This window comes from Botrytis porri, assembly GCF_014898465.1.
Source record: "Botrytis porri strain MUCL 3234 chromosome Unknown BPOR_001, whole genome shotgun sequence".
Lineage (NCBI taxonomy): Eukaryota > Fungi > Ascomycota > Leotiomycetes > Helotiales > Sclerotiniaceae > Botrytis > Botrytis porri.
Genome location: NW_024066075.1, coordinates 3,578,708 through 3,606,161, shown reverse-complemented (window position 1 = coordinate 3,606,161; position 27,454 = coordinate 3,578,708). Strand labels below are relative to the sequence as shown.

General features: G+C 41.9%; 9 protein-coding genes across 9 annotated transcripts; 2 read left to right on the top strand and 7 right to left on the bottom strand.

The window, feature by feature from the left end:
- Positions 1-222: 222 nt before the first annotated feature.
- Positions 223-1,272, top strand: EAF01_000981 (uncharacterized protein; the record flags this gene model as incomplete). The annotated part of the gene is made up of 3 exons (XM_038909231.1): positions 223-400; positions 477-719; positions 809-1,272. The coding sequence occupies 3 exons, from the start codon at positions 223-225 to the stop codon at positions 1,270-1,272; spliced, it is 885 nt and encodes a 294-aa protein (XP_038776137.1).
- A 768-nt stretch (positions 1,273-2,040) lies between these two features.
- On the bottom strand, positions 2,041-3,298 carry EAF01_000980 (uncharacterized protein; the record flags this gene model as incomplete). The annotated part of the gene is made up of 2 exons (XM_038909230.1): positions 2,041-3,159; positions 3,230-3,298. 2 exons carry the CDS (start codon positions 3,296-3,298, stop codon positions 2,041-2,043), a joined length of 1,188 nt encoding a protein of 395 aa, XP_038776136.1.
- A 1,435-nt stretch (positions 3,299-4,733) lies between these two features.
- EAF01_000979 (uncharacterized protein) lies at positions 4,734-6,470 on the bottom strand (the record flags this gene model as incomplete). Its single annotated transcript, XM_038909229.1, has 1 exon — positions 4,734-6,470. One exon carries the CDS (start codon positions 6,468-6,470, stop codon positions 4,734-4,736), a length of 1,737 nt encoding a protein of 578 aa, XP_038776135.1.
- Positions 6,471-7,388: 918 nt separating this feature from the next.
- EAF01_000978 (uncharacterized protein) lies at positions 7,389-9,037 on the bottom strand (the record flags this gene model as incomplete). The annotated part of the gene is made up of 3 exons (XM_038909228.1): positions 7,389-8,021; positions 8,076-8,628; positions 8,685-9,037. 3 exons carry the CDS (start codon positions 9,035-9,037, stop codon positions 7,389-7,391), a joined length of 1,539 nt encoding a protein of 512 aa, XP_038776134.1.
- Positions 9,038-9,844: 807 nt separating this feature from the next.
- On the bottom strand, positions 9,845-10,627 carry EAF01_000977 (uncharacterized protein; the record flags this gene model as incomplete). Its single annotated transcript, XM_038909227.1, has 2 exons — positions 9,845-10,438; positions 10,514-10,627. 2 exons carry the CDS (start codon positions 10,625-10,627, stop codon positions 9,845-9,847), a joined length of 708 nt encoding a protein of 235 aa, XP_038776133.1.
- Positions 10,628-11,558: 931 nt separating this feature from the next.
- On the top strand, positions 11,559-13,782 carry EAF01_000976 (uncharacterized protein; the record flags this gene model as incomplete). Its single annotated transcript, XM_038909226.1, has 6 exons — positions 11,559-11,650; positions 11,881-12,159; positions 12,212-12,745; positions 12,812-13,233; positions 13,290-13,443; positions 13,532-13,782. The coding sequence occupies 6 exons, from the start codon at positions 11,559-11,561 to the stop codon at positions 13,740-13,742; spliced, it is 1,692 nt and encodes a 563-aa protein (XP_038776132.1). The 3' UTR covers positions 13,743-13,782.
- Positions 13,783-14,380: 598 nt separating this feature from the next.
- Positions 14,381-16,336, bottom strand: EAF01_000975 (uncharacterized protein; the record flags this gene model as incomplete). The annotated part of the gene is made up of 5 exons (XM_038909225.1): positions 14,381-14,742; positions 14,798-15,127; positions 15,179-15,558; positions 15,612-15,909; positions 15,958-16,336. 5 exons carry the CDS (start codon positions 16,334-16,336, stop codon positions 14,381-14,383), a joined length of 1,749 nt encoding a protein of 582 aa, XP_038776131.1.
- A 3,758-nt stretch (positions 16,337-20,094) lies between these two features.
- On the bottom strand, positions 20,095-20,421 carry EAF01_000974 (uncharacterized protein; the record flags this gene model as incomplete). The annotated part of the gene is made up of 1 exon (XM_038909224.1): positions 20,095-20,421. One exon carries the CDS (start codon positions 20,419-20,421, stop codon positions 20,095-20,097), a length of 327 nt encoding a protein of 108 aa, XP_038776130.1.
- Positions 20,422-25,459: 5,038 nt separating this feature from the next.
- Positions 25,460-26,223, bottom strand: EAF01_000973 (uncharacterized protein; the record flags this gene model as incomplete). Its single annotated transcript, XM_038909223.1, has 2 exons — positions 25,460-25,549; positions 25,612-26,223. The coding sequence occupies 2 exons, from the start codon at positions 26,221-26,223 to the stop codon at positions 25,460-25,462; spliced, it is 702 nt and encodes a 233-aa protein (XP_038776129.1).
- Between the last annotated feature and the right edge of the window lie 1,231 nt (positions 26,224-27,454).

The window sequence follows — 27,454 nt, the reverse complement described above, 5'->3', positions numbered from 1 at the left end:
ATACTATACTATACGTTACGATACGATACGATACTACACAACAAGTGCATGCTCTAGACGTTTATTTGCACTACAGTGGTTTATATATATAACAAACCGCACTTCTCTCCCATCTCCCTCTCCCTCTCCCTCCGCCGCGGCCCACCCTTCAACCCTTCATCAACAAATATAATCACACAAAAAGACGGCATCCTCCCCCAACTCCCACTACAAAAAGCGAAAATGTCCAACTCCTCGTCCCCAACAGACCATCCAGCCTACAAATTATACCGCTACACGCCGAATATAGTAGCGGCGGCGATTTTTCTAGTCCTCTTCGCAGCTACGACGTTGTATCACATATACCAGATGATCCGGAAGCGATCATGGTACTTTACTCCTCTTGTCATTGGCGGTATATGTATGTATTTTTTTTCTTCATCTCATTCCCGCCCTCCTCCCTCATTCAAAACCACAATCTTATACAATACAAATAGTCGAGATTATCGGATACGTTGTCCGAATCATGGCGCATTCCAACAAGCAATCCATTCCCATCTACAGTATCACTACGATTCTGATCCTGCTCGCACCCGCGCTCTTCGCCGCGTCGATATACATGATTCTCGGACGATTGGTTGTCGCACTCGACGCCGAAGATATGTCGCCCATCCGCAAGAAGTGGATGACCAAAATTTTCGTCATTGGAGATGTCATTGCATTTTTGAGTCAAGCAGCCGGTATGTTATGTAGTGTGCTTGGGTTCCCCTCCCGAGAGTCGATAGTGAGTGAGGAATATATGTACTGATCTCGAGGTGCTTTGATACAGGTGGAGGAATTATGGCTAGCGGAACCGCCACCGCTTTGGCGACTGGAGAGCATATTACGATAGCGGGTCTCGCCATCCAGCTTGGTTTCTTCAGCGTCTTCATACTCACCGCGACGATTTTCCATCGTCGATTCCAAAGAACCACAAATACCGCGCCGATGAAAATATCCGTTAAATCCATGATGAAGAACAAGAACTGGGAGGCTCTGCTGTACGTATTGTATATTACGAGCGCATTGATCCTGATCCGTTCGGTGTTTCGCTTGATCGAGTATGCCGGGGGAAATGACGGGTATCTGTTGTCGCATGAGGTTTTTGCTTACATCTTCGATGCAACGTTGATGTTTTTCGTAATGGTCATACTCAATATTTTCCACCCATCCGATGTCATGGGAGATAAGGCGGCCTTGCATGGAAGCACGGCCATGTCTTTGCGTAACTGGAATTCGGAGCCTGAAGTCTGAAGAGGGATTGCTAGATGTCCTGGTGGATTGATGATTGTAACTTTTTGGTGTCAATGATGTATTTCGTAACATAGATGCGAAGCAGGGATGTAGAACGAGATTGAATATTACTATAACTACAGTAAACCCTGGTTATACTGATATTGAATATCTCGATAGACTTATACCAATATACCTTTATGTACTACTATATACACCAGTGACCTCTTTGTCAATATTGGTACAAGTTTGATGATAAAAATAATGTATCAAATCTGAGAAGCTTTTATCACCTAACCAAATCCAGGACTATCGAGACTGTTTATTCATACATAAGACTGAATTATCATATTCTTTCGAAAAATCGGCCACACGCTAGCAAGGATTATTATTTTTAAGTCCAATTAGCTTCCCTCTAAATGAAGTAAAGCACCCCAAAATAGTAGTATTTGATAGAAATACAAGGCATTTGATGAATAATTCATTGATTGAACCAATCAAGCAACTCTGATGATTTCCGTAATCCTAACCCACGATGAGCTTAAATAATTTGTCCTTGCTAGCGCATGGCCAATTTTTTGAATGAATACGGTAGCCACACACATACCTTGATATACCGAGATTTGTTGATCGAATTATTTGAATCAGTATAACCAAGTTCTACTGTATAATGTTTGAAAAATTATCGTGGAGAGAACTGACCCCGTTTCATCGTATGAGCCTTTGACCCTGACCCTTGCTTGAAGGCTGGACTCTGGAGTTTGTCCGAGGCTAGACCGATCCTCAATCTCATAGCCTCACCGACGCTTTTGGGAAGGCAAGTAGATCAGCGTACGAGTCGCCTAGGATGGATACGCTCGTCTCGATTAGATGCTTTCCCCACCCCCGGAAGAACCAGAACGAGTCGAGCCGATGTAATAAAACTCCAAAATAAGCAAGAATAAGAACGGCGAGAGGGTTTCGTTGAGTCAGAAGAATGACAAAGTCGCTGGAAATTCTAGAAGGCCACATAAGTCCAGCTATAATTGGTGACATCGAGCCTCTGTCCACCGTTATCTTCCTGATCATCTCGAATGAATAAAAAAGCAATTGAACGGCATCTTGGCAAGCTTCAGATGTGTTCGTACATGTTTCAGCCTTGCAGCGAGTAGCAAGATCGGATAGAGCACGCAGCTCCGTAATAACGTCGCCGCCAATGTCGGGGTATAAATCTGTAGGCGGACCACTCCGTAGAGTAGCGTAGAGTTCATCAGAGAAGATGTTTTCCGCCCACAGACTATGCAAGCCAGTCATGCCCCTGACCAAGTTGGCGCAAGCCAAGAACTCATCAATGCCGCGATCGCCCTTATTTGACTTGAGTAAGTATCCATCTGCGCGAAGAAAGCAGAATCCACACATAGCCAAAAAAGCTGAGAACAAGAAGGCTGCGCGTTGACTTTCTGGCGAGATGTCGCCGGTATTTATGAGACGCCGGTACTCTACCAGTGCCGCATTTTGGTGGTGGGCAGCCTCCGCCACCATGATTTGAGGATTTTCGCACCCATCAAGGGCAATGTGTAAAGCAGATAGTGAAAGAATCCCGCGAAGAAGAAAATCGTTCCGCATGGCTATCTGTACGACGGATGTCTGCCATACTTTTTGCTGTGGAACAATAGTGCTGAGAGAGTCATAAACATTGGTCGTGTAATGGTGAAGAAGTTTGAGAGCTTCAATGTTATATGCTTGTGGCATGTGAAACGGTGATAAGGAGGCACCGGGTGATGATACTACGACTTGAGAATGAGTACCAGACATCTGCTGTGAACTCTCTCTCGAAGAGGTGGAAGGTGGTGGTTTTTTCTCCCACAGATATGTGCAGGTTATCCAGCGATCTTGACAGTTCCCACAATTGGGACGACGTTCATCACACTTATTGATCGTGTTAGTTATGGATATTGTAGCAGAATGCGCTGCGTGGCTCATGATTACGTATACATACCTTGAGGTGCTTCATTTTGCAGGCGGTGCATCCTTTCCGCGATTTCTTATGAGGCCGTCTGGTGGCCATAGGAGCAAAGTGACAGACAGATGGGCTATAAAATTTAATGACTAGTTACAATCGTTGCATCAAGCAAGCTGGAAAGTCAAGTATGGAACGAAAGAGCGACGAAGTGTAATTGGTAGATGTATAGAGGTTGACGACGTAAGTAAGACAGATTAGTATAAAACACACTAGAAAGCGATCGAGCGTTTCCCCAGTTTTATTGTTTGGGCCAATCATATCATCACACTGATTGAAAAGTATATTATGGACTTTAGAAGGTGAAATTATTATAAGATTTGATTGATTTTTAAATATTTTATTATAAGTTATAGAGGGTTAAAGTTGAAAGTTTTCAATTTTCGGAAAAATATTAATTTCGTAGAAGAAAAACGTTATAAGTTAAAGAAAGTAAGTTTTTTAATTTAAAGCTTATTACTTTTTAATAAAAACTAAAAAAAATAATCGTGAACTTTTCTATTTAATTCAGATTGAAGTAATTTTATTTTCAAATTTCAAAATAATTATTATAGAGAATAGCTACGTTACTTAATTACTTTAAATAGAAAATAATAAGAATAAGTTATAATAGATTAGATTGACTTGAGATATAATTATAAGAATTATATTTATCTTTTTTACTCTGAATAAGCGACGGAGTCGCTTATTTAGATAAAGATGATTTATTAATATAGTGAAATAAAGCTTTTAATTATTAGTAGTCACGTAGTATATAAAGTACGGAGATTTTCGTAATAAAAATATATTTATAATTAAAATAGTTATATAATGTTCTAGTTTATATAAGAAAGCATAAGTTAAATATGAATTATATTCTAAAACATTATAATGTAAGAGTTCTAAAACCTCCTCATCGTATAGATTTCGATTTCCCCTCTAAAACTATTAATTTTTCAACTTTTAAACCCTATATTTATTTACTAAATATTTATATAAAATAATGAAAAAAATACTTATCATCGATTTATAATTACTTTAATTAAGTATAAAAAAAGCCCGATTATTTTTAAATATCTTCTTTATAAAGTTATAAACTATTAAACATAAAAGTCATAAATTTTTTAAAAGATTTACTTATTTTATATGAGAAAAGCGTTACAAGTTAGAAATTTTTAAGTTCTTTAATTTCAAAACGATATAACTTATAAACAAAAATAATAAGAAATAAATCATATAATTCTTTCGATAAGAAATAGTATTAATTGCTCAATTTGAAATTTCGGAAATAAAATTCGTTACATTGAAAAGGTTAGTGATTTTTTAATCTGTATAGGAAAACGTCATGAGGTGCGGTAAGTAGGTTCCAGAACTCTCACGATAACTAAGTCTCAATCTCTTATAATTCATCGATTTTATCTATCTCTTTCTCTTATAAATTATAGGCAATGAAAATAAAACGCAACATTTAACTCATGACTTGATCTCTTCTTTTCTTCAAAATTTAGATCATAAATCTTACACCCCTTGCCTTTTTTTCCCTTTCCTTTCTTCCGGTTGCACCGCCTCCCCCTCCTCTCCCTTTTGCCCCTTTTGCCCCTTCATCTCTCAACACACCATTAACACTGTATTTCCGTTTAATTCGTACTTCTCGCTCTATTTCCTCGGAAGTAGAATCGGAAGTTGAAGTGGAAGTGGAAGCGGAAGTGCTAGATGATGTGTCCCTGCGTTTGTAATTCCCTCTACTCCTACTCCGATCCCTTCCCCGATCATCGCGAGAAATATGAGACACATGAGGGATGTAATACATCGTTCTCCTTTTACTCGTACTCGTACTAATATCTTCCTTACTATCCCTGTGCATGTTTCTCGACCTCGACAGTGACCGCTTCGATATATATCGAGTTTTCTCTCTACCCTCCCCAGTTCCTCTTTCTCTTGATCTAGATTTGGATCTGGATCTTGCTAGACTCCGAATGCGAGTTATACTTCTTCCCCTGCGCCCAGTATCTCTATCCGATTCTAGATTGTTATCTTGATCTCGATGCCGATTTCGATTTCGATTTTGATGTCGATCAAGATCAAGATTGATATATTCAACCACTTTTTCTATTTCTGGTTCTCTTCCTCTTCCTCTTCCTCTCCGTCTTTCTCGTTCTCTCTCTCCATCTCTCGGTCTGGAAACTGCATCCCCTATAGGAACAGAAACGGGAGAAATATACTTGTATTCCAATACTCTCTCACTTTTTCTGTCCCTTTCTCTCTTACAACTTCTCTCACGACTTCTCCTTCCCCAAATTCTTACATCCCTTTCCCCTCTTCGACATTCACACTCATTCCCATCCCCATCTCTACACCCATCTCTACACCTACACCTACACCTAACAAACCCCTCATAATAAGGCGTGGGTGTGCGATTTCTTATATCTTTTCCTCTACTACAGCTTCGAACTCTACATCTACTCCTCCTCCTTCCTCTCTGTTCCTCCTCAATATCTTGTTCGCTATCGAATCTTCGATCTTCAGATTTCTGGGTAGAAAATGAGATGTTGACTTTTGTTTTGCTGGGGTGTTGGGGATTGAGATTGTGATTAGAATTGATGTTTCTATTTTCGAGGTTGTTGATGTTTTTGATATGGACTCGGGTTGTGCGGGTTGTGGGGGATGATGGTGGAGAGATACTATGATACCCTACCGGATAAGAAGTAGGATATAGCGCTGACGTATATCTATATTCGTATTGAGTGTTTGAAGCTCCTAGACCTGGAGTTCTCGGACTCGAAGCCCTGGGACTGGGAGTGATATACGAAATCGATGTTTTTGTTTCTCTTTTTGATTCTTGAGTATCCGCTTGACCATCCTCATCCCTACCTCCGACCCCATATCCTTGACCATCCCCTCGGCCATACTCTCGAACATAACTAGATCTAGATCCACTTCGTAAAATCGATATTGAGCGATTCCTTCTGAGACGTGGTGATGGTGATGGAGAAGGAGAAGAGCTAGAAGTATAACGTTCCTCTCCCTCCTCCTTTCCTCTTCCTCTCTCCTCTTTCCCACCAACCCTCGCACTCACATATCCAGGGCGCTGAGAAGTAGTATCGATATATGTGTATTTATATCTAATTGGAGAAAGAGATGTTAATGTTGATGAGGATGTAAAGTAGTGTCGATCCGAGTCTCGCAATGGAGAGGGAGAGTAACATCGACGTGTTGAGCGGGTTTTGGTTGTACGGGACATGGATTGATTGGTTGGTTGGTTGGTCGTGAGGGAATTTTGAGAGTTATGGGGTGGGAGTTGAGGATTGATTGAGAGATATGGGGTGTTTGATTTGAGGTTTTGTAGGTTTGAAGATTTTAATCTTGAGCTTATGACTTGAGCTTGAGACTTGGATATGTACTCGAGTAACTTGCCCTTCCGAATCACAAAACACAAAACTAACCTCCTTCAATTTCCAATCTTTCACGAAATCAGAAAATAAGAGAAGAGGAAAGAGTCAAAAATGCAATTATAAATTTACTCACTACAGAGTAAGATAAATCAGAGATAAAACAGAGATCGAAGGGAGAGGAAAGAATAGCAGCAGCAGAAGAAGAAGAAGAAGAAGAAGGAGAATTAGTGATACTTCCGAAGGCTTAGTCAATGAAATAGGTCGATGAAATACTCAATGGTTCGATTAGAGGGAGTGAATGATCTCGGATGGGAAAGGGGGGTGAGGTGAAAGGGGTATTTGATGGTGGTATGTGTGATTAAGGGGGTAGGTATTGGGTTTTTGGGTAGTGTGCGTTTGTGTATGTATTTTTCTATATATTTATATACGAAATGAAAAATATTTAACAAAAACAATATAACAACAAAAGAAGAGAAATATCCCAATACCATGCTAAATGAAAATATATCTCGTGGCTATAAACTCCTCCAATTAAGTATCTTAACATGATCCATATGCATCAGAACACGACGCGATAAATCTTCAGCAGCTCCCTCGCTATGCCATTCCATCCTTGACTTTTCTGTAAATCCTCAATCGCAAATCGCAAATGTGATTGCAAAGATTGCATATCTCCATCCCCATAACATCATCTCCTCAAATTTTTCATGATTCCTCAATCGCAAATCGCAAATCGCTAGTTCCAAATCCCCATCTCCATTCCCCATCTAAACATTAACCCTCTTCAACTTAACCCACAACTCCGGTTTCTTCCACAACATATAAATTCTATTCCTCTCCAACCACGTCTCACTATCCCTCGCCCCCTCCAAATCAAATCCCCACACCGCATTCCCCAGCAAGACTCTCATTTCGGCATATGCCAAATTCTTCCCAATACAATTAGCGGGTCCCACACTAAATGGTTGACGAGCCTTCCTATCATCTCCCTTAAAGATTTTCGGATCAGTGAGTTTCATATCTGGGAACGCCGATTTCAAATCCTCGATATCAGCGGTACTGAGCCATCTCTCAGGATGGAATTCATATGGGAGATGGAAATTTTTGGCGGAGAGTTGGGAGCTGATGAAATTCACACCGACATTTGCGCCGGCAGGAACGTAATGGCCGGCGACGAGACTTCCACCATTGGGGACGATACGGTAGAGAGTAGTTGGAACGGGAGGATACATGCGGAGGCCTTCTTCGAGGACGGCGTTGAGGTATTTACAGGCAGCGAGAGCGTGCAGAGTGAGATCTTTTTGGGTTTGAAAGGTAGTTCTTAATTCGATAGTGAGGTTTTGGAGAACGGTGGGGGTTCTGAGGAGAAAGTATGTTAGGCCGTTGAGAAGGGTTGCGGTCTTAGTCGTGTTAGTGAATTCCTCAAAGATCAATGAGATGGAGGGGTGAAATACCGTTTCACTACCAGCGATGATTAGTATGCTTGCATTTCCTCCGATTTCCTCACGAGTCATTCCTTTATTCGTATCGTTATGCTTAATGATATAGCTCATGAAATCGGGTACATCTCTCGGCGTATCCAGTCGTCGAAATGCTTTTTCCCTTGCGAGTTGGCTATGGTGTGCAAATATGTTTATTTTATCTTTCGGAACAAACAAAAGCGCAATAGCCCCAAGAATTGGGTATTTCCTTGCTTCTTTGGCAAAATTGTTGATTTCAAAGATTTGAAAGATTAAGTCAATCCAAGTATTTGTTTCTCCAGTCTTGACACAATCAAAAGGTTCTCCGAATGCAAGGTCACCGATCAAATCGAAGGTAGCAAAGTTATACCATTGACCGATATTAATGCTCTTATCTGAAGCGAGAGAGGAAAACTTGACGAGTCCAGAGATAAATTGTCGAGCATAATCTTGGATAAGAGGCTCCTGAGATGTGAGGGCTTTGTCGGAGAATATGTGTGATTGAAGACGGCGAAATCTTCGATGATTTTCTTCGTCTGCTGTTAGTCTTTCAATCACAAACATTAGCTCCTACAAATCTAGTGCGTCGAAATGATGACTTACATATTTTTGACTTGATCTTTCTCAAAATTTCGTTCCGTTAAATTCTTTGGAAAATTCTTTTGGTGATTCTCTTTCAAAAAACCGTAAATATCTTCCCAGGCAACAGATGAATTGTAGTCTAAATAGTTGGGAGCAACTCTAACGGCATCACCATATTGATCATGAAGTTCTTTAAGCTTGTACGGAAGAAACCCCTTGAATGTCCAATATGTCAGGGGAATTCTGGAAGCCGCCCATAGTTTTGGCCCTGGGAAGGATTTCAAAGGGTGAAAGAATAGGTTATAGATGCAGCAACCGAGAAATTGTAATAGGGGTGCTACGACCACTGTGATGACAATAACGATGGAATGCATTTTGTATTGCTCGAGCTAGATTTCCTTGAAATGTGATGTGATAAAACTATTTTATATTTCAAAGTATCACTAACTTATATACACCACTAATTGATATGTCAATTATAGCCCCTGGTTTCAATCCATGATGTGGAGTTTGTTGATTTCGGCAAGTTTCCACCATTTGTAACTCCGCGCCGACTTTGCGTCACATTTTTAAACTCCCGCGTCGCCGATTGGCGAATCAGATAAGAATCAAATGAATTTGTAAAGACGGTTATAATACAACATTCCGTCTCTTGCTGACGGTGCATGGTCATACAAATGCTGATATCTCACCGGCTTCTTTCATATCCAGCAGCGGTTTATGCATTTATTGATGCAATATGCCTCAAGATAATGATGAATAGCCAACTTTGACATTAAAAACACATAATTATGCAAGACTACTGCGTTTCTCCCCCTGAACAATGACCAATGAGACAACAAACCAAAGGTATACACGAAGACCACCTCATCGTACATTTCGGTATTGAAGATTGATCCTACCTACCACATGTTCATCGGAACTTTCATCTTTATCCAATAGTATTGGGATTTCCCCCCGGGACTGGGCGCGCGAAAACAGATCAAGTAAATGCTCTATCAAATACAAGATATTACCTAGTCTCGTATGATTCCCATATATTGTATCCTCAGGGCATAAAACTTTTGCGCCTCATCCAATTGTACAGTATAAGCCTGGTATATGCCATGATATCCTCCCAACGCCGATGCTCGTAAAATATGCAGTTTATCATAGACGTTGCGAATTCCAGTTTTCCCTGATCATAACTCCATATCTTCATCCTCACTATCTTCATCAACTCCACTTCCAGTACCTTCTTGTTCTTTTTCCCTCCTGGAAACTTCCCTGGAAGCTCCTAATTTTCGTATTCCATCCATAACACCTGTAATGAATCCTCGTCCCTCACTAACTTCCATTGCGCCAACACCTTGTAGACTAGTGAGCCCACCTCCTTCTACTGCTAATGTACTGCTTCTCATTTTTGCCATCCTCACTTCCCTTAGGTCTCTAAGTAATTCCCGAACTTTATCTGGATCTTGTATATCATCACTTGCAGCTTCCAGTAAGATTTCACCCATATCAATCCAATGGTATGGTAAATAACCAGGCTCTGAGTCTGCGGTATTCGATGGCAAAAATGGCGGTGATACTGTAGATGATGTGCTATGGTCGAGTGGCGGAGGAGGAGTAAAGCTCTCAGGATTATCAGTCTCCATTTTGAGTATCCTGTCAAGGGAATGAGGATGAAGCCATGGTGGTGGTATGATATTAGCACGGCGTTGTCTTTTGAGAAGGAGAGCTAGCCATAAAGGTAAGGGAGCACGATGCGGTGGTCGTAGAGGAGTTGTCTTGCCCTATAGATACCAGATTGATATAAGCTTCCAGTTTTATTTACTGTTGTTGGAGGGGTAAATGGCGGGGTAGCTTACACCTAATAAATCGAGGCTCTCAAGTCGTTGCCGAGGAACAACAGTGACCATTTCCATTTCGCATAGAAATGCAACCTCCATTGGCGTTAAGCCAGGTGGTAAAGGTAGAGCCATATTGAGTTACTTTAATAGGTTACTCTTTTGACTCCATCGAGTTACAAACATTGCGATCAAAAGCGGACGCGCTTCGAGCTTGAGGTGGTTATTTAGTGCCTCAGGCAGTAAGAACTTTAGTTCAGCTTGAGCCACGAGGACATTATTACTTCAGGAGGTCTTCCTTAGCATGTCCACTTCAACCAGAGGGTCACAGATATAATCCGCAGCATAAATTCACTCTAATACTCTATCTCTACGTTATGTGATCCTTTAAGAAAGACAGTTCTATTGATTTCACAACCTTCAAGCATTTTAAATCACGGAGCAAGGTTGCAGCAAGTGCAGCAAGTGCAGCACAAATTGTCATCGGGTCATGTCTCAAGATGATCGAGATACGGGATCTAGTGGTTCAAAAGAAGGTTCATCTTGTTTGTTATCGCCAGAGTGACTATGCTGTAGCCCTGTCACACGTTAGGTTAAAGCTGAACCTTTTGTTGTGCGGTACTACGTGGTGCGTGTAGGAATTTCCAAACCACTTTCGTCGCTACGATATTGATGGCTCCACGATTGTACTAGTATCTCATGTAGGACCTTCTTCATTTTCGTGGCAACCAGAAACCTGATCCACTTCTTGTTGTGGGAATTTCTCTCACGACACTCGCCCCATTTGGACGAGTTCATCTGTATCATGTCGTCCCAGCGACTTGTTACGTCTATCGATAGACATTTGATATCTCTGTCACGTTGTATCCGAGAGCTTCCGCGAAAAATTCAAAGAGCATCTCAAAAATTCAGAGCTCTCTTCTATATGCCCGTGTCCACAAAGAAGCTTCTCTTTCTAATGTGTTTGCTCTTCACAATAACCATCGAGTAGCGTTAGATTCGCGAGTCTATGAACGTTCATTAGTCTTCCATATAAGTTGTTTATATAGTCAGTCTCAAAGACTCAATGGATATTCAAGACGAGGGTGCAATACTTGCAGCTTATAAGGTCATGTCGAACGATAGACAATCTGCCCGCATACTATTCACGATGTTTACGTCATGATTCCATCTTTCTACAGTGATGGGCACATGCGCTCTATTGCGTTGCATGTTGCTATGTTGTATAACTTATTTTAAATCTCATTTCAATGTGGTTGGTTGGTTGAGATCGCATTTGTTCACTCAGTGCGCCCCCACGGTGTCACTCCATGCCATATCAGAATTCTACTAATACTCCATCTAAACCCTATCATACCGGAGATCTCAATTCATAGCTAAAATTTAAGTTTTGAGCCATTGTGCAATTTGTCGACTGCCCTTCATAGAATAAGTTCAGGCGTCCTTGCCGGACTACAATTTTACGATGAGGAAGAAAGAATTTCAGAAGAACACAATATAATGGGCTCTAGAGTGCCTGATGGAGTTCAAATTTATGAGGAAGAGAAGATGTCTGAGTCCCATTCTGGTGGCTCTATAGCTGCTACAGGCTTTGATGATGCTGCTACGAAAAAGTTGATCCGGAAGCTTGATATACGTCTCATCCCAATTCTTGCTGCTATATATCTGTATAAGGATTCATCGATTTGTCTATAATTACGAATTACTGACACTGGGTAGAGTATGCTATCTCGATCGTGCTAATGTTGGCAATGCACGACTCGAAGGACTGGAAAAAGACCTTCACATGACCGGCCTGGATTACAACATCGCTTTGTCTGTATTTTTCCCCTTTTACATCGCAGTCGGAGTTCCTAGCAACATGATAATCAAGAAAGTCCGTCCAAATGTATGGTTGTCGGGAATCGTGTTATTTTGGTCAATTGTGATGGTATGCACGGGCTTGGTGCACGACTTTGCAGGCTTTCTGGTTGCCAGATGTTTTTTGGGCGTCGCAGAAGGTGGCTTGTATCCAGGTGTAGTTTACTATATCACTATGTGGTATCCTCGAAATGAGTGTGGTTTTCACATAGCATTATTTTATTCTATGGCGACAGCAGCAGGAGCATTTGGTGGTTTATTCGCCTGTGGAATTTCTGAAATGTCTGGATTAGGTGGTAAAGATGGATGGTCATGGATATTTATCATTGAAGGGCTTCTTACCTTTTGTGTTGGGTGCATATCATACTGGGCCATCGGAGATTACCCAAATAAGTATGACACAAGCTCCCATGTCATCTTCCATATATGTTGTTGTGTGTGAAACTTACGTGAATTTAGTGCGAAATTCCTCTCGGAAACGGAACGGAAAGAGGTCACGAGACGGCTTGCGATTGATCGAAACCTCCTTTCCGATGACTGGCTCTCGAAACACGTGCGGCAAGCATTAAAAGACTGGAAAATATATGTCAACATGGTGTTGGGCTTTTGTTTGTCCACGCCTATATACTCATTGTCTTTGTTCTTACCCACAATTGTGAAAGATATGGGATACACCAATAATACTGCACAACTTATGACGGTTCCACCTTACATTGTCGCATGTTTCTTCACGATCTCTGCTAGCTTTTTTGCCGATAAAATGAAACAGAGAGGTTTGTTTATTCTAGGGTTCTTGGCTGTGGCAATAACTGGATCTGCATTACTCATATCCAGTAATAAAACACCTGTTCAATATACGGGCGCTTTCTTTGCAGCACTTGGTAAGCAAAGCAGCTTGACCAAATCAAATCATGTACTTATGACGATAATTTTGTAGGCGTCTTTCCAACTCTTCCCCTTCTCACCACTTGGGTAGGAAACAATCTAAGTGGGAGTCTAAAGAGAGGAGTCGGTTTCGGTATGGTCGTTGGTTTTGCCAACTTCGGGGGTATCGTAGCAGCTTTCATCTATCGCTCCGTGGATGGTCCTAGGTAGTATTTTATTCCAATTCAGTGCATCAATTCCATTGGCACTTTCTCAGTTCTTCGATGATTCATCTTTACTGACTATTAATTTTAGATTCATCGAAGGACATACAATATTCATCAGTCTATTGTCTTTCGCTTTCATTTTGACAGCTCTCATGATGGCCTATTACAAGACAGAGAATGATCGTAGGGATGCTAGAGATGCGGAACGAGGCTTAACTGCGGATACTTATACACCGGAGATGAAACTCCAACAGAAAGATGAGGGAGATGATGCAACGTTTTGGAGATACACTATGTAAATCTGGAAAACGATCTAGACCATAAAGTCCTCGAAGATTACCTCCAAGAAACCCTGTTGCTATTTGCATGATATCAAAAGTGCTCTAGCTTACCATTTCAAGGTGTCATGTCTCGTTCTTCTCAGTGTATGAACACATTCATGAGCCAATCTGGATACTATATGCAGATCTAGCTGAGTAATAACGTTCATCAAGCCAACCTAGCCAAGAATGCTAAGCGTCTATACTTTCAAAGTCTGATCCCAATTGGATGACATATTCGCGCATATTCTTCTTCGACGTCTCTAATAAATTTCCAGCTGCCAGTACTCCACTTCATCGACTCTGTTTATATACCATTACCACAAACAAGCACTGAATCTTGTAATAATGATCTTGGTGACTACTGACTCGAATGCACAGACTGGACTTGAGCAACATTGAATTAACCTTATCTGATTCTCAAGGTCGACTGTCCCCATATTTGAGTGGGATAATACAGGACTAATGGTTAGCACCATACAATGCCTACAAGCGCGTTACTTCGGAGAGAAATGCAGTCATGAAGATCATACTACCATATATACAAAACTAATTTATTTACATCTGACGACCAATCGAAGACCTTCAGTGACAGTCTTCCTGGCCCATAAATCAATCTACAATTTAGGCTTGGGCACCATACCCCTCTCTTTAACAATTCTGGCTCCTTCATTTCTCAACTCGAACTTCTTAACCTTTCCACTACCCGTCTTTGGGGTTTCCATCTTCAATCCTTCCTCTCCAAACCAAAATACATGATGAGGAGCCTTGTGCCATCCCAACTCTTTTCTTGTCCATTCTCGTATCTCTGCATCTGATAACTTCTTTTTGACTGCTGCCGAATCTTCTTCCATATCTAGGAATGCACCAACAACTTCTCCATATTTGGGGTCTGGAATTCCAACGACAATAGCTCGGGAGATGGCAGGATGGGCGTCGAGACGAGTTTCAATTTCGAGGGGATAGATATTCTCACCACCTGGTTGATGGTTAGTTTCATCAAAAATAAAGTGTACGATGGGAGGATAACTGACCTCGGATGATAATATCCTTAAAACGTCCCGTGATGGAGCAATATCCTCTCTCGTCGAACGAAGCTTCATCTCCTGTTTTCAACCACAAAATTCCCTCTTCATCTCTAACCATTACTTCTGCCGTCTTCTCCTCATTGTTCCAATATCCTTTTTGTAGCGAATACCCGGAAATGCAAAGCTCTCCTCTTGCGCCTTGTGGGACGATATTTCCATCTCGGTCGATAATTTTGGCTCGAAGATGTGGAAGGATTTGTCCAACGGTCGCTAGACGAGTGTCAATGGTATCATAGGTATAGGCATTGAAGCAAGTGGGTGAAGTTTCCGTTAATCCTATAAACTCTGTCAGTCATATGTACTTTCATAATGATGGTTCTAACCTACCGTAACTAGATGTGTATTCTCTCATATTAAGTTCTGTCAACAATCTCTTCATTAAAGGTCTTGGTACTGGGGCACCAGCTATTATTCCTGTTCTCAGATTTTCACAGTTAAAGCCTTCTGGTCGCGGCAGACTCAAAATCTCCTCGAACATGGTTGGGACTCCATGGAGTGCAGTGCACTTCTCATCTGATACCGCCCGCAGTACCGCAGAAGCATCGAACGTTTCCGCTGGGAGAATGATTTTTGCACCGTGTGTGATAACTGCCAAAACACCAAGTACGAGACCAAAGCAGTGAAAGAGCGGTGGTGGACAGCACAAGATATCTTGAGGTGTGAACGTCAATCGGTCTCCAATTGAGTTGGCATTGTTGACTAAATTGCTGTCGAAAACTGTCAGGGTATTTTCCTCGAATCTGGATAAAAGTATGCTTACAAGTGTGTAAGCATTGCTGCTTTTGGACTTCCAGTCGATCCGCTTGTGAATTGCAAGTTTACGATATCGTCTGGCTTCACCATGCTTTTTACTCTCTCAAATTCTGCCATTGAACTTGCCCGACCTTGACGCTTCAGTCCATCGTAGTTCATGAATCCATCTCGAGCGCCCCTCAACATCACCACCTTATCTAAGAATCCAGAAGTGCCATTATGCTTTGGCAATGGCCCTAAATCGGAGATAAGTTTCTCGGGACTCTGTTTACCGATCTTTGGTACTGTAAACAAGACTCGACAACCTAACATTCGTTAGTGGCAATACTTAGAAATCTGAAAAGCCGCCTTACCAGCATGCTTCAGCCCGTTTTTGGCCTCTTGAGTTGTGTATGTATTATTTAACACCACCAATATACATCCCATATAAGCCGCGGCGAAGAACACCGAAATATATTCCGCACAATTGCCAGCCAATATTCCAATTCTATCGCCCGATTTTATACCCAAAGATAACAATCCACGGGCCACGGCAACACTCTCTTCCTGTAACGTCCCATAGGTCCATCTCGTTCCCAGTGAAGGGCAGACTAAACATTCATTTCCAGCACGAAATCTTGTTTGTTGATCAAGCAAATCTCCTAGAGTAAGTGCTAACAGCGGAGGACTCGACGCTCCCTGAACAATCGACAAGCGAGGAGTCTCATTCTCAACTTCGTAGAGAGATTGCATGGTGAAAAAGAAGCGGAAAATCTATTGATTGGATTGCAAGTACAAAGGACACACGAAGGACAGATCGAAAAGATCAGATAAGATAATAAAACCAAGGCGCATACAGGAACCAGACAGCCGCCAAATGCCTAGGTTGCTCCACGGGACAGAACATACCGTATGAGTCGTGCATTGGCATGACTAAAACTTCGTCGGGGAGAATCTAGATGAGGATTCGGAGTTCCGTAAGAAGCGGAACCATTGATCGTTGTGCAGTTTTGCTGGAGTGGACGAAATTTCCACATGTCAAATGGATATGTATTTCGTGACGTAGCGAGGCAGAAATCCACTGTATCCCTATCTAATTCAGACTAGGGTTCAACATGAGAATTAGATGGGTATGGAGTACAGTTATCTTTGAGCCGAGCATCTTCTTGATATGGGAGCATGCAATCGTGAGTCATATAGCAACCATTTACTCCGAGGGAATCTTTCATGCGTCGGGAGCATGTGTCCAAGTCGGACTTTTCGAATGAAAAGCACTCAAAACCCATCACATCACCCACGAAGAAAAAACCTTTTCCACCTCAAACTTGGCTCCATTGAAAAGATGTCAGATCGTCACTCATGCAGTAATAAAAACTAGCCAGTGGGACCCAAAATTCCCCCCATATGAACCCCGAAATATGCCCCAATCCTACTCTATCATTCGTTCAATTAAGTCCTCAAAACAAAAACCCCACCAGATCCCCATCGACTCCGTTATCTAAGCCCAAAGCGGCAGCTCAAATTCACCATCTGTATTCAAAGTCTGCATATGATATCCCGGACGTGAAAATTTTCATCTGATTAGATCGATTGATAAGATTAAGCGTTGCGAAGCAATCCACTTTATTTGCGCTAGTCGGTTTTTGCCGGGAATATACCATGACAATAATTTTATCAGATTGAAAATTCCGGATTCGGAGGAGAGATTAAGAAATTGACAGGTGTTGACTTAGTGAGTGGGGATCTACTATGAAAGGTGGGCATGGTTGCCCCTGATATTAGCCGGGGCGTCCTGCAAAATGATGTGGAGACTGGTTTTTTGAGAGTTGTGTTGTGTGAGGTGCTGAGATGTTGAGAGTACATTCAGCCTGAGAAGATTTGAGAAGGCCTGATGACTCTTGAAAGCTGTCAAGCTTCTCGGCTTTGGCACTTGGTTTTGATGCAAATTTACTATGTCGTGTGAGATTGATGTAGCTTTTCTTCTTTGGCTTCAAGCAAAATGTGGTAGAGATGTCGCGTTTTGGTACAGCTATGTTGTGAAGGGTTTTGTATAGCATTATGATAAACCGGGACTCTGAAAATTTACCAACCAACAAGATGAAATGATGTTGGGATATCTCAAAGTAACAGTAGTGCATTGAGAAATAGTTCAGGGCGTGCTTTGAGTGCTACATGTGTGAGGCATGAAGCCTTTCGAATTCCTTATACTTGATCAGTTCTATCCACAACATCTCTTCTCGGGTCCCAGAATACCTATGTACTGTTCTCTCCGAGCAAGGCTTTTCTTACGCATAGTCTTCATTTCTCTGTTGTTTTCATTAATTCCTTTTGTGTCGCAATCTAATCTCTTTTAATCAGGCGTTGGGTTTTCTTCTAAAGCTAGTGTCTTGCCGGTATTTCCCCAAAAACAGCTGGAGCAATTGCTGGATAAATTTCCAAATATCTAAATAAGATCAAGAAATGTTTACCGAATGTCAAATATTCTACACTCCCTTTAAATCGGCAAAGAACCCAAAATCTCTCATTGGGACCTTCTCCGAGATCATCCTCAGTTTTTATATCACACAACAAGCGTTGCATATATATATATATGTATGATACTAATCCACAAATGCCGCTGTCCTGATACACGTCCCACGCATTCGCATTGATTTAGCTTGCGTATTCACCCCCGCATGATGTAGGGAGAGATTATTTCCTTCTGTTTTACTTGTCTTGATGACTCAGGTTCTGTTCAACATTCGCCGATCTCATGTACATGAGGTATTGTGTGCAAGGGTTATGAAATTTGTGCAGAGACACATGCAAGGTTTGAAATGGGATCTGGTCGAAGAGGAGGAGAAATTCAGATGCTATTGGTCCCTGAATTCAAATACAAAGAGCGGCAATAATGAAAACGACTAGAATTATGCGCAATTCGGTTTGAATATCAATGAGCCGTAGCCAAAAGAGCGTGGCTAGGTGTCTCTTCAATAGCTGTGTAGAGTAGTAAGTTAGACCAAAATTACATTCTGAAGCTTGTCCGAATTCCATTCTTCTCCATCTATTATTCTATGCACATAGCAGTCTCCAATTATTTCATATTCCCCCGTACCTTCCATACGATGTAATATATACGGTACTTTGCCGCCCTCGAGTAGGAACAACTGATCGCCAATCTACGCGACCATCGGTACAAGACCTATCTAGCTGGGCTCTATGGCTATGAAGAATCTTCTCATATGAGTAGCAAAGTAAACTAAAGTATGGAAGCGGATGATAATTGAGTTTGCGTTTTCAGCGTTCAGCAACTGCTTCCCTGCGAGACGAGAAGTACCTTCGATTTCCGATTCCCACCATGAGTGGTAGTTTTTGCACGCTTGCGAATCATTCGAAACTCTTTCATAATAATACACGCTTGCTGAATTATTGCTTTCGGATTGATCAGAGGCCATCGACATGCAGATAGTTTGAGAAAAAGCATCTGAGTAGGTTGTAATTCGCTGGGACCTCGGATATGGCTGGTCGAATTGCGTCTCACTCTGCGCCAATTTCCTCCACGCTCTATATGTTGCTGCCATCTCCTCGTCATGGTCAACCTCAAAATCGTTTGCTTTACCGAGAACCTGAAGAGAGATCAAAAATACCGCGTGGTGTGATTTCTAATCTTCGCCCTTCTTTCACTATATTAGCAGAACTTCTGCCGGAGGCTGAAAATTGAGGCAACAGTCTGTAACGCTCGCTTATAGTATCCACCAAAAAATGAGAGGGTCTTTCTGCTGTCCACTCCCGGATCCAAGAAGATCCTTTGCCAGCAAAAACTCCCGTGCAATGCCACTTTCTTGGTCACAACTGTCTGATGATATCGAGATTCCGCGCCTCATTGATTATATTCACTACTCTGCTCGCATACAATAGGGCAATATCAATGCTATAGTCTGGGTTGATGAAACCAGCTTCTTCACTCCCAAGAATACCTAGTAGACCGTATATCTTGTCTCGCGGATCTGAGCAACGCCGATCCCCAAAAATATTGAGAAGTCTTTCCAGACAACCTGACAAATTACCATCTCGATATTCACGAATGAATTTCATCTTCATAAATGACGTTGTGATGAACCCACTTTTGCGTGGATTACAACCGTCCTTAGAGTGTACAAGTTGACTACTGAAAATAGCCAACAGGTCATTTTGCAATATGCTCCTCCGTCCTGATATCTAGAGGGTATCTTTCCCTAAAAGAGCTTCTTGGACAGTCCACATGCGGTTCCACTCAGGGTTCTCAAAAAGCCGGATGATCCCGGCGTCTGTACGCAAGTTTTGAGTTGAAAATGAGGCAACGTTATCGTTGTCACTCTCCCAATGGGCATCTAGATCTTTTAGAATCATATGGAATTGATCGAAAGCCAAGTCAATGTCTCTCTCCTCGTCAATATCATTTCCTTCCGGTACCAATTTCTCCATCCATCCAGCCGTGAAACTCGAAGTCGAGCATTTGATGAGTTTGAGTAAATTGTGCGCATGTATTTAGCCTATGAGTCACGTTCGGGTATATCTTCTTGGTTGATACAGATTGCGTCGATCCACAAAACTCTTGGTAGATCGCGATACCTCAGATATCGAAGTGCCGACTCTAAATTGGTGGTTACTGGAAAGGAAACGCGTTGGAGAGTACTGTCGCGTTTGTTTGTAGGGTTTCCCCAAACATATGAGAGAATCTCGTAAACTGGCTCATCTGACAAAGAGACCGTCGTCAATGTGCAATGAATATCCCTTGAGAAGTCTCCAGGTAGCAGAGTGACAAGTCTCACTCTTTTTTTGGAGACGTCAAGAATGTGATATAGCTGCGTTCCTTCCATCATGACGGGAGCCTTTAGGTGTCAAAAACGGGCCTTTGGATAAAAATACATATCTTTTCCTTAAGGGAGGACCTTTATTTAAGGGCAATCTATCTCTAGGTGTGGTAGCAGATGACTTACGATGACGAAAAATGTTGTGATACCACATTCACAATGTAGTACAACCATCAGCTTCTCGGGTAGCGTCTGGGCATCTGTCACGCTCAACCAATAAAGCACAGGCTAATTTGCCTTCTGGTTATTTTTGCATCTTGGCCACGACGGCCCGTTATACTCAGCAGGGGCTTGTCGGAAGCAGTTCTATCCGAGAAAAAAATATATTGCAAAGTAAGCAGAAAATTAGAAACTGTGATAATCATTGTGAGCCAAATCAGGGATCATCGTTCCTACGCGTCTATAACCGCCGCATTCAAGCATAACCTTTGCTAGATAGTTACAATTCTTATGACCTCCTTGAATGATGGGACTTTGCTCTTAGTAAAATTTGAGTACATTTCGAGTGCTGGTCGCAGTAAGACAAGACAAGAATGGTATTTTGGAATGAATATAAAGCTACTTTGATCCATATATAAACCGAATAATCACATTCTCTAGTTGTCAATTTACGAAGGTGATCTAGAGGGAAGATAAATACAGAAAAGACAAATTGCTAGAAGCTCCCTTGATTGAAGGAGTTGATAACCTATATAAGTGACTAAGATATCCATTATAACTTTGACTTTGAGGTTCCCAGATGGTCATTGAATTTGAGTGTGGTTCAACAGCCCATTCACAGACTCCTACTACAAATATTCTAGCATCTATTATTATTCGATACTTTCTTACATTGATGTTCGATGAAACTTCTTTTTTGCATCTCAACTATAGAATCTGTTCTCTACGAATGCAGCACCATTAGTTGGAATTCTCTACCCAGAGTCCCAGTTCAAAGATTTCAAAGAATAACTTCCGTCCATCCATTCACATCTCATATTCAAATACTCCTCCACAACACCTCGCAACTATACCATGTGTGTACAACGCAACACTGTTTACTTAGGATGCGGCGATGCTACATTTCGTATCTATGGCTGCATTGGACAACTACAGCTACGATGTAGTCCTCCAAGTTGCCCTCGATTTCAAATACAGGTGGTAGAGGTTCCTGGAGTTTGTTCTGGCTGTGGTGATAGACGACGTCGTCGCGCCCGTTGTAAAGTTTGTGATTCTGCTTGAGGAACTACAACTATGGGCGATAACAGAATCATGACAGAAATTATGGAGGGGAAATTAGCTGATTTAGCCACTAAGTTTCTGGTAGGGGCGACTCTAGACTGAATGGCTGTGTATTTGCATGTACAGCAATGAATTCAGAAACTGAAATCGCTTTAGGATGATTGCGGCTCTGTCTTCATTTCTCTAGATAGATTCTCCGAGGAAAATCGAAGAAAAAGAGCGACTTTCTCAGATCGTATCATCATATTACGGTGTCATTTTGCATTTCTCCTGTGCATGAAATTTATGAAATGAATGCCAAGTGACAGTGTACATAGCGAGTTATAATTAGTATCCCATCATATAATTTGCATGTTGACATTTCCATTAGTGTTATTGTTCATGTGAATCTTTTCTACTTTTCAAACTAGTTGTTCCAGCGCCAAATACAAAGTACCTAAACTGATTAAATATGTGATGCTCATCTCCATACACATTTACTTGGTATCGTATGAATGAATCGCCAGCCCCATTCTAAACATACCTTCACCACATTACTACTATAATAAAGGCACTTCCACACTGCTCTTTTCATTTTCATTTTCCACTACAAAAATCCTTCTGCGGCCAAAATCTTCACAGCCTCCGAAACCTAGACTTTCAAGTAATCAAAATCAATTAAAAACACAGCAACAATGTGTATATAACAGTGGACAAAATTCCCATGTGGATATACAGCCATTAGCATACAAGGATGTCTTCAGCAGCAGCAGACTAATTGCAATCCTCCTCTTTGTCCGTTCTACCAAGTGACTTTCCTCAATGCTCCCATGGTTTTCAAACCAGTACCCGAGCAACAAAATGAAGGATCAAACCTACAGAACCCACCGTTTTTAGGAACTGATGGTAATAGAATCGAGGGCGGAACTGAGGTACAGCCAGGGACTGACGAGAAGATGGCGAAAGTTGGGTGGATGAGGATGTGATAGACGAGAGTCTTGTGTTTCGAGCCATCATGCAGAGAGTCTTTTGACACTGGTGGCTGAATGCCGTATGTTAAGTTGTCTTCTTCTGCGAGACTTTGAGATAGATAGAATCAAAAACGTTGCATTTCGATCTTTGTAGTTACGTTATGTCAACGTCTGTGTGCTTGCCCTTTTGCAGAATTCTACCTCAATGCTTGAACTACGCACACAAGTGAAATAGACAACCCATTCGTGATTCACTGAAGTTTCTATCAGATGCCAATAATCTTGATTGCTAATCTCAGGATACCGTAGTAGATGAACACTAATTTTCAAAATCAAAATCGGAAACATTCACCTCAATATTTGCAATTTCCCATGCTAAATGAGATACAGCTACCCCCCTCAGCAACATCTATATAAAGGCTGGAATCCATTCCTGCATCATAATCTTCCGTCTCCAAGAAGACGAAAATACAAAATCCATTAAGGTCAAAAAGTCCAAAGCCAAACGTCAACACCTTCAAAGGACGCCCCATCAAGCAAACTTCCCGATCAATCGTCAGCTTTGTCAAGACCGGCACATTCCCTGACAGATAGAGTGTCGACTATCTCAATTCAACCTGCCTCACCATGTGTTCAAGCTTGTTAACATACTTCGCCTGCGGACACGCTGGCATGCGTAACACCGAGAAGTGTCCAAAATTCAGTCAACTCCATCTCAGCCATGTAGCAGCCTGTCCGGGTTATAAGGCATACCAGCAAAATCAGGCCGGAAAGTGTTTGGATACCAAATACAATTGTCGCTGAATGGCTTTTGGTAATGGGTCGTGAGCAGTGTGGATGAAACGTTGTGAAGAATGGGCGAGGTATTGGGTGTAAATGGTGGAGTTGGACAGGATGAAGATTGGAGGTGAAGAGGACAAGGATGCTGATATGATTGATATTCACAAAAAGGGCTGGGACCTGATAATTCTAATGGAGAGACGATGGGACGACGACATCAAGGGGTAGCTATTCATCTTCCGATCACAGAGCAGGAACTCTGCGAACATGGAAGAAGGGTCGAGAGTGAATCAAGATGAACGTATAGCGAATACAAAAACATACCAATCAGGAAGCACTAGCTCATAGACCACAAAGCAAGACTAGAAGTGACTTTAATGACCCCACAATCCCCATTTGTTGAGAATCCACTTCCCCACATCAGATCCATTCAAATCATTGTACTCGAGCACTCTCTTACACACTTGTTCTCCTCACAACCATCCTCGTACACTTGAACTTTGTCTTCTTCAACTAGTCTAGAGGTATGAGGCAAACTAGACTATAATTATCACTTCCCTCTCCCCCGTCTTCCCTCACCCTTCTGGCCACTTGAGAGAAGGTTTTTTAAGGAAAAAGGCCAAGGATTTTTCCTAAGAGATTTTGAAGAAGCATGTGGTCAGCTTCCATCTCCAAAAATATACGAAACCACCAAAAAAACCAAAACAAATGCCTACTACTGGAATCGAACTAATGATCTCAGCATTGCTGTAATGTGTTACATACAAGTGCTACGCGTTACCACTGCGCCAAGCAGGCTAACATAACGGTTTCCATGGCGCAAATTCGACATATAATACTGGTAGACAAGACGATTTTTCGAACTCTCGACAAAGCCACCGAAACAGGAAACTCATGATGGATAACAATCCCGTTCACTACACGACCAGAAACTTCATCGAAATCTCCAGTTTCACACCGCTGAATGCGTGGGCTGGAGGTTTGTGCGGGTTGACAAGCGTACATCGAAGGTGATGGGTCATCATGCGACCTAGTAGCATAGGCTCCCCCGTTGGATCGTAACGGCGCTCCACGAGGTTACTGCAGAGGTACGGAGGCACAGTCCGGCATTGAAAAAAACCGCTTATTTTGAGAATGTTGCCTCGTTAAACTCAGAGGATAATAGACTTATTATGAAGTGGCATCTAGTATGTAAGCCTTCTAGATATCAGAAACGCAGAGATAGTGCCTCAGGATATATTTCTTGTTCAAAGAATTAGCGAATAAATCACAGTTTTCTCCCAACTCCAGAATTTCGACCACATATATACGTTGGTCATCTCACAAACTCCTGTCCATGATTCGAATCAAATCCATCCATCACATCCAGCACAATTGCAATCTCAAATGCATAGTAAACGGCCCTTGGACGAAAAAAGCCGTCGAATAATTTTTGTGTAACTGGCAAAAGTCTCTCGGATCGGGCTCACATTAACCACTGCAAATTATCCCTGATGACAAGTTCTACCTTCCTTCTTTCTTTCTTTCTTTCTTTTGTCTCGAGTCAAAACTCTTGACTCGGCACTTTCACCCCACATAGAAGCAGGGGAGGAACGGAGCGATCCCACCTGCTCCACTTACGGCGGTATTGGGAAGGTGGGGGTTTGATACAGAGACACCCAGCTTCGAGCTTCCCAGCCAAGACCTTATTGCAGGATAAAGCTTTCAAGGGCAAAGCCTGCTCGTCAGTTGTCTGAGCTGCATGCATGGCTTGATATGTGAATCGTTGTCATACATGATGCATCGTGTATCTTTTCCGGATTCATCGAAAATAAATCGGCAGTCTTGTTTTTCTTTTCGAATACGAGACTTGTGCGAAATTGGTGGTTAGATCATAAAGTAAAAGAGAAGAGTAGTGCTAGTTCATGAGGACGTAGACATTTCTAAGTAAAGCTTAGCATCAGTAGTTTCCATACTATGTACATTGATGTTTTCAAAATCTAAAACTTCTACTGGTATTAGCACTAGGAATTGCGCCGAAAGGAATCAAATGAAGTCCCTGAACACCATCCATCTATCATTCAATATCGTAATAATCGAGCCATCCCGAATATCTACAACAATGCTCTAACCATTCTGCTTGCTTGTTGTTTCTCATATTGCGATAGTAACTTCTCGTTTTTTGTTGTGAGTGCCGCGAGATTCTATTGGGGACATGTTAGGCACTATACGCAGAATATCTAGAGAAGAAAGAAGGTGAACTTACAGAGGATGAAGCTTCCGCGCACATGTTTTGCAACGCATCTGTAGCTTGGAGCATGTCTAATTTTTCGCTTTCAATTGCAAAGGTCATAGACTCTTCACTCCCATCCAAAATTCTATCCGTCTTGAACATCTCTCCAGAAACCATAAGATCAATGGCTCTTCCATTTCCTCTTTGCTCGGCTCCCTCTACGCTACCTTCAGAGAACTCAACCCATCCTTCTTCCCGAACAACCTCGAGGCACCATCTAACATATTCAGTCCACTCTTCCGTACTTGGATTCATTTCCCCTTTGGCCATCCATCCGCCCAACATCCCTTCCTCACTTAAATAATTGAGGAATGTATACCGACAAGTTGGATCTAAATTTGTAGCAAAATCTTGCATGAAGATAGCTTCATTTTTCATGCCTCCAAGATCCAACTCAGGAGTTTGACTCAGGAATAAGATCGACAATGGGCTTCGTTTCACCGTCGCGGTAATGGCGAGACTGAGTTGAGCGATGGAAAAGTTTGTCGAGATGATGTCGTATGCGCGCGCGCGGTTTGTGAGATGAGGATGGGGCCGAGGAAGAGATGTTTGAGGGGAATTGTGGCTGGGGGTTTCGAGAGACATTATGCTTTTGTTCTTGTTTCTTATTTTTGGTCTTCTTTTGCACTAATGGTGACTGAGTTGCAGAAGATGTCGGGGAAGATTTTGAGGATTTTGAGGGCAGTGATACTTGAAATGGAGTGGTGGAGGTGGAGAGAAGTATGATGCTAGATGCTAAAACAGAAGAACAAACTCGCATATCAGGAGAGTCGGTCAAGTAGAATTCTAGAACCAAGAAATTAATATTGAAGATTATTTGTCCGATCAATAGCTAGCAAGTTGAAATCATGAAGGCGGTCAAATTATCAATTAGCTTTAGGTGATCTAACAATAAAGTTTGATAAAGCAGGGTACAATTTTTCCGCTGGGAAAGGAAAGGATTAAAGACGAAAACAAGAGTCATGCCATTTCATGTGATATAATGGCAACATCCGCTCGAGATCCCTAACTGTCGAATTGTTAGTTGATGATGCAGTCGCCAGTATCGGGACCGATGCCTATTCCATCATAGTTTTTTCCAGACAGACTAGATCTCAGGTGCTCACTGCGGTGATCATACCATCGTAGTGGCTAAACTGACACTAGCCGGACTACGTCCAATGATTTTCAATCTGATAACCCAACACGCTCCACAATTTTAGGGTTTCAAAACCTTGCAGGAGAATTTCCATCTGATAAACATCCCTGGTTTTTCAGTCCAGTTCCAGCCCTCTACCATTGTTTGTCTTGGTTCGACACTTCCTTTCCACCAAGATGATGCGGTCAGTACGATGAAAAGCTTGGGAGCTCGCCTGAGCTTGATTGAGTTCCATATCCGAGGGTCAGAAAATACATGAGGAATTTTCAATGGTTCTCATCTGATAAGATCTACCTTCTGCTTGCGTAGCAGTGGTTACACCACATCACCCACAGGCAAAATGCATGTTCCTTGTAGTTGCATCTGGCTCTGAAGCCTGCCAATAAGCATTGGACCCGCCATCGGCCCGGTACTGTGGAAAAATCGCGACGTAAAACCAAATAACATAAGCTTCTGTACTTATGGAACTCGACATAAGAGAATGGAAAAATCCAGCAAGCCTCGCGCGCCCAGCTTTTCATAGAAAGCAGCTTGTACCTGAGCTTTCTGTTTCAGGCTCTTGGTGCTTTAGGTTATGTACTAGATAAACAATCAGGTCCTCTTCGTGAGTGCAAATATTCAGTGAAGAGGGTTGAACACCGTTCTTAAGTAGGCTTCGCGTCTCCTCTAGGGGCGAGT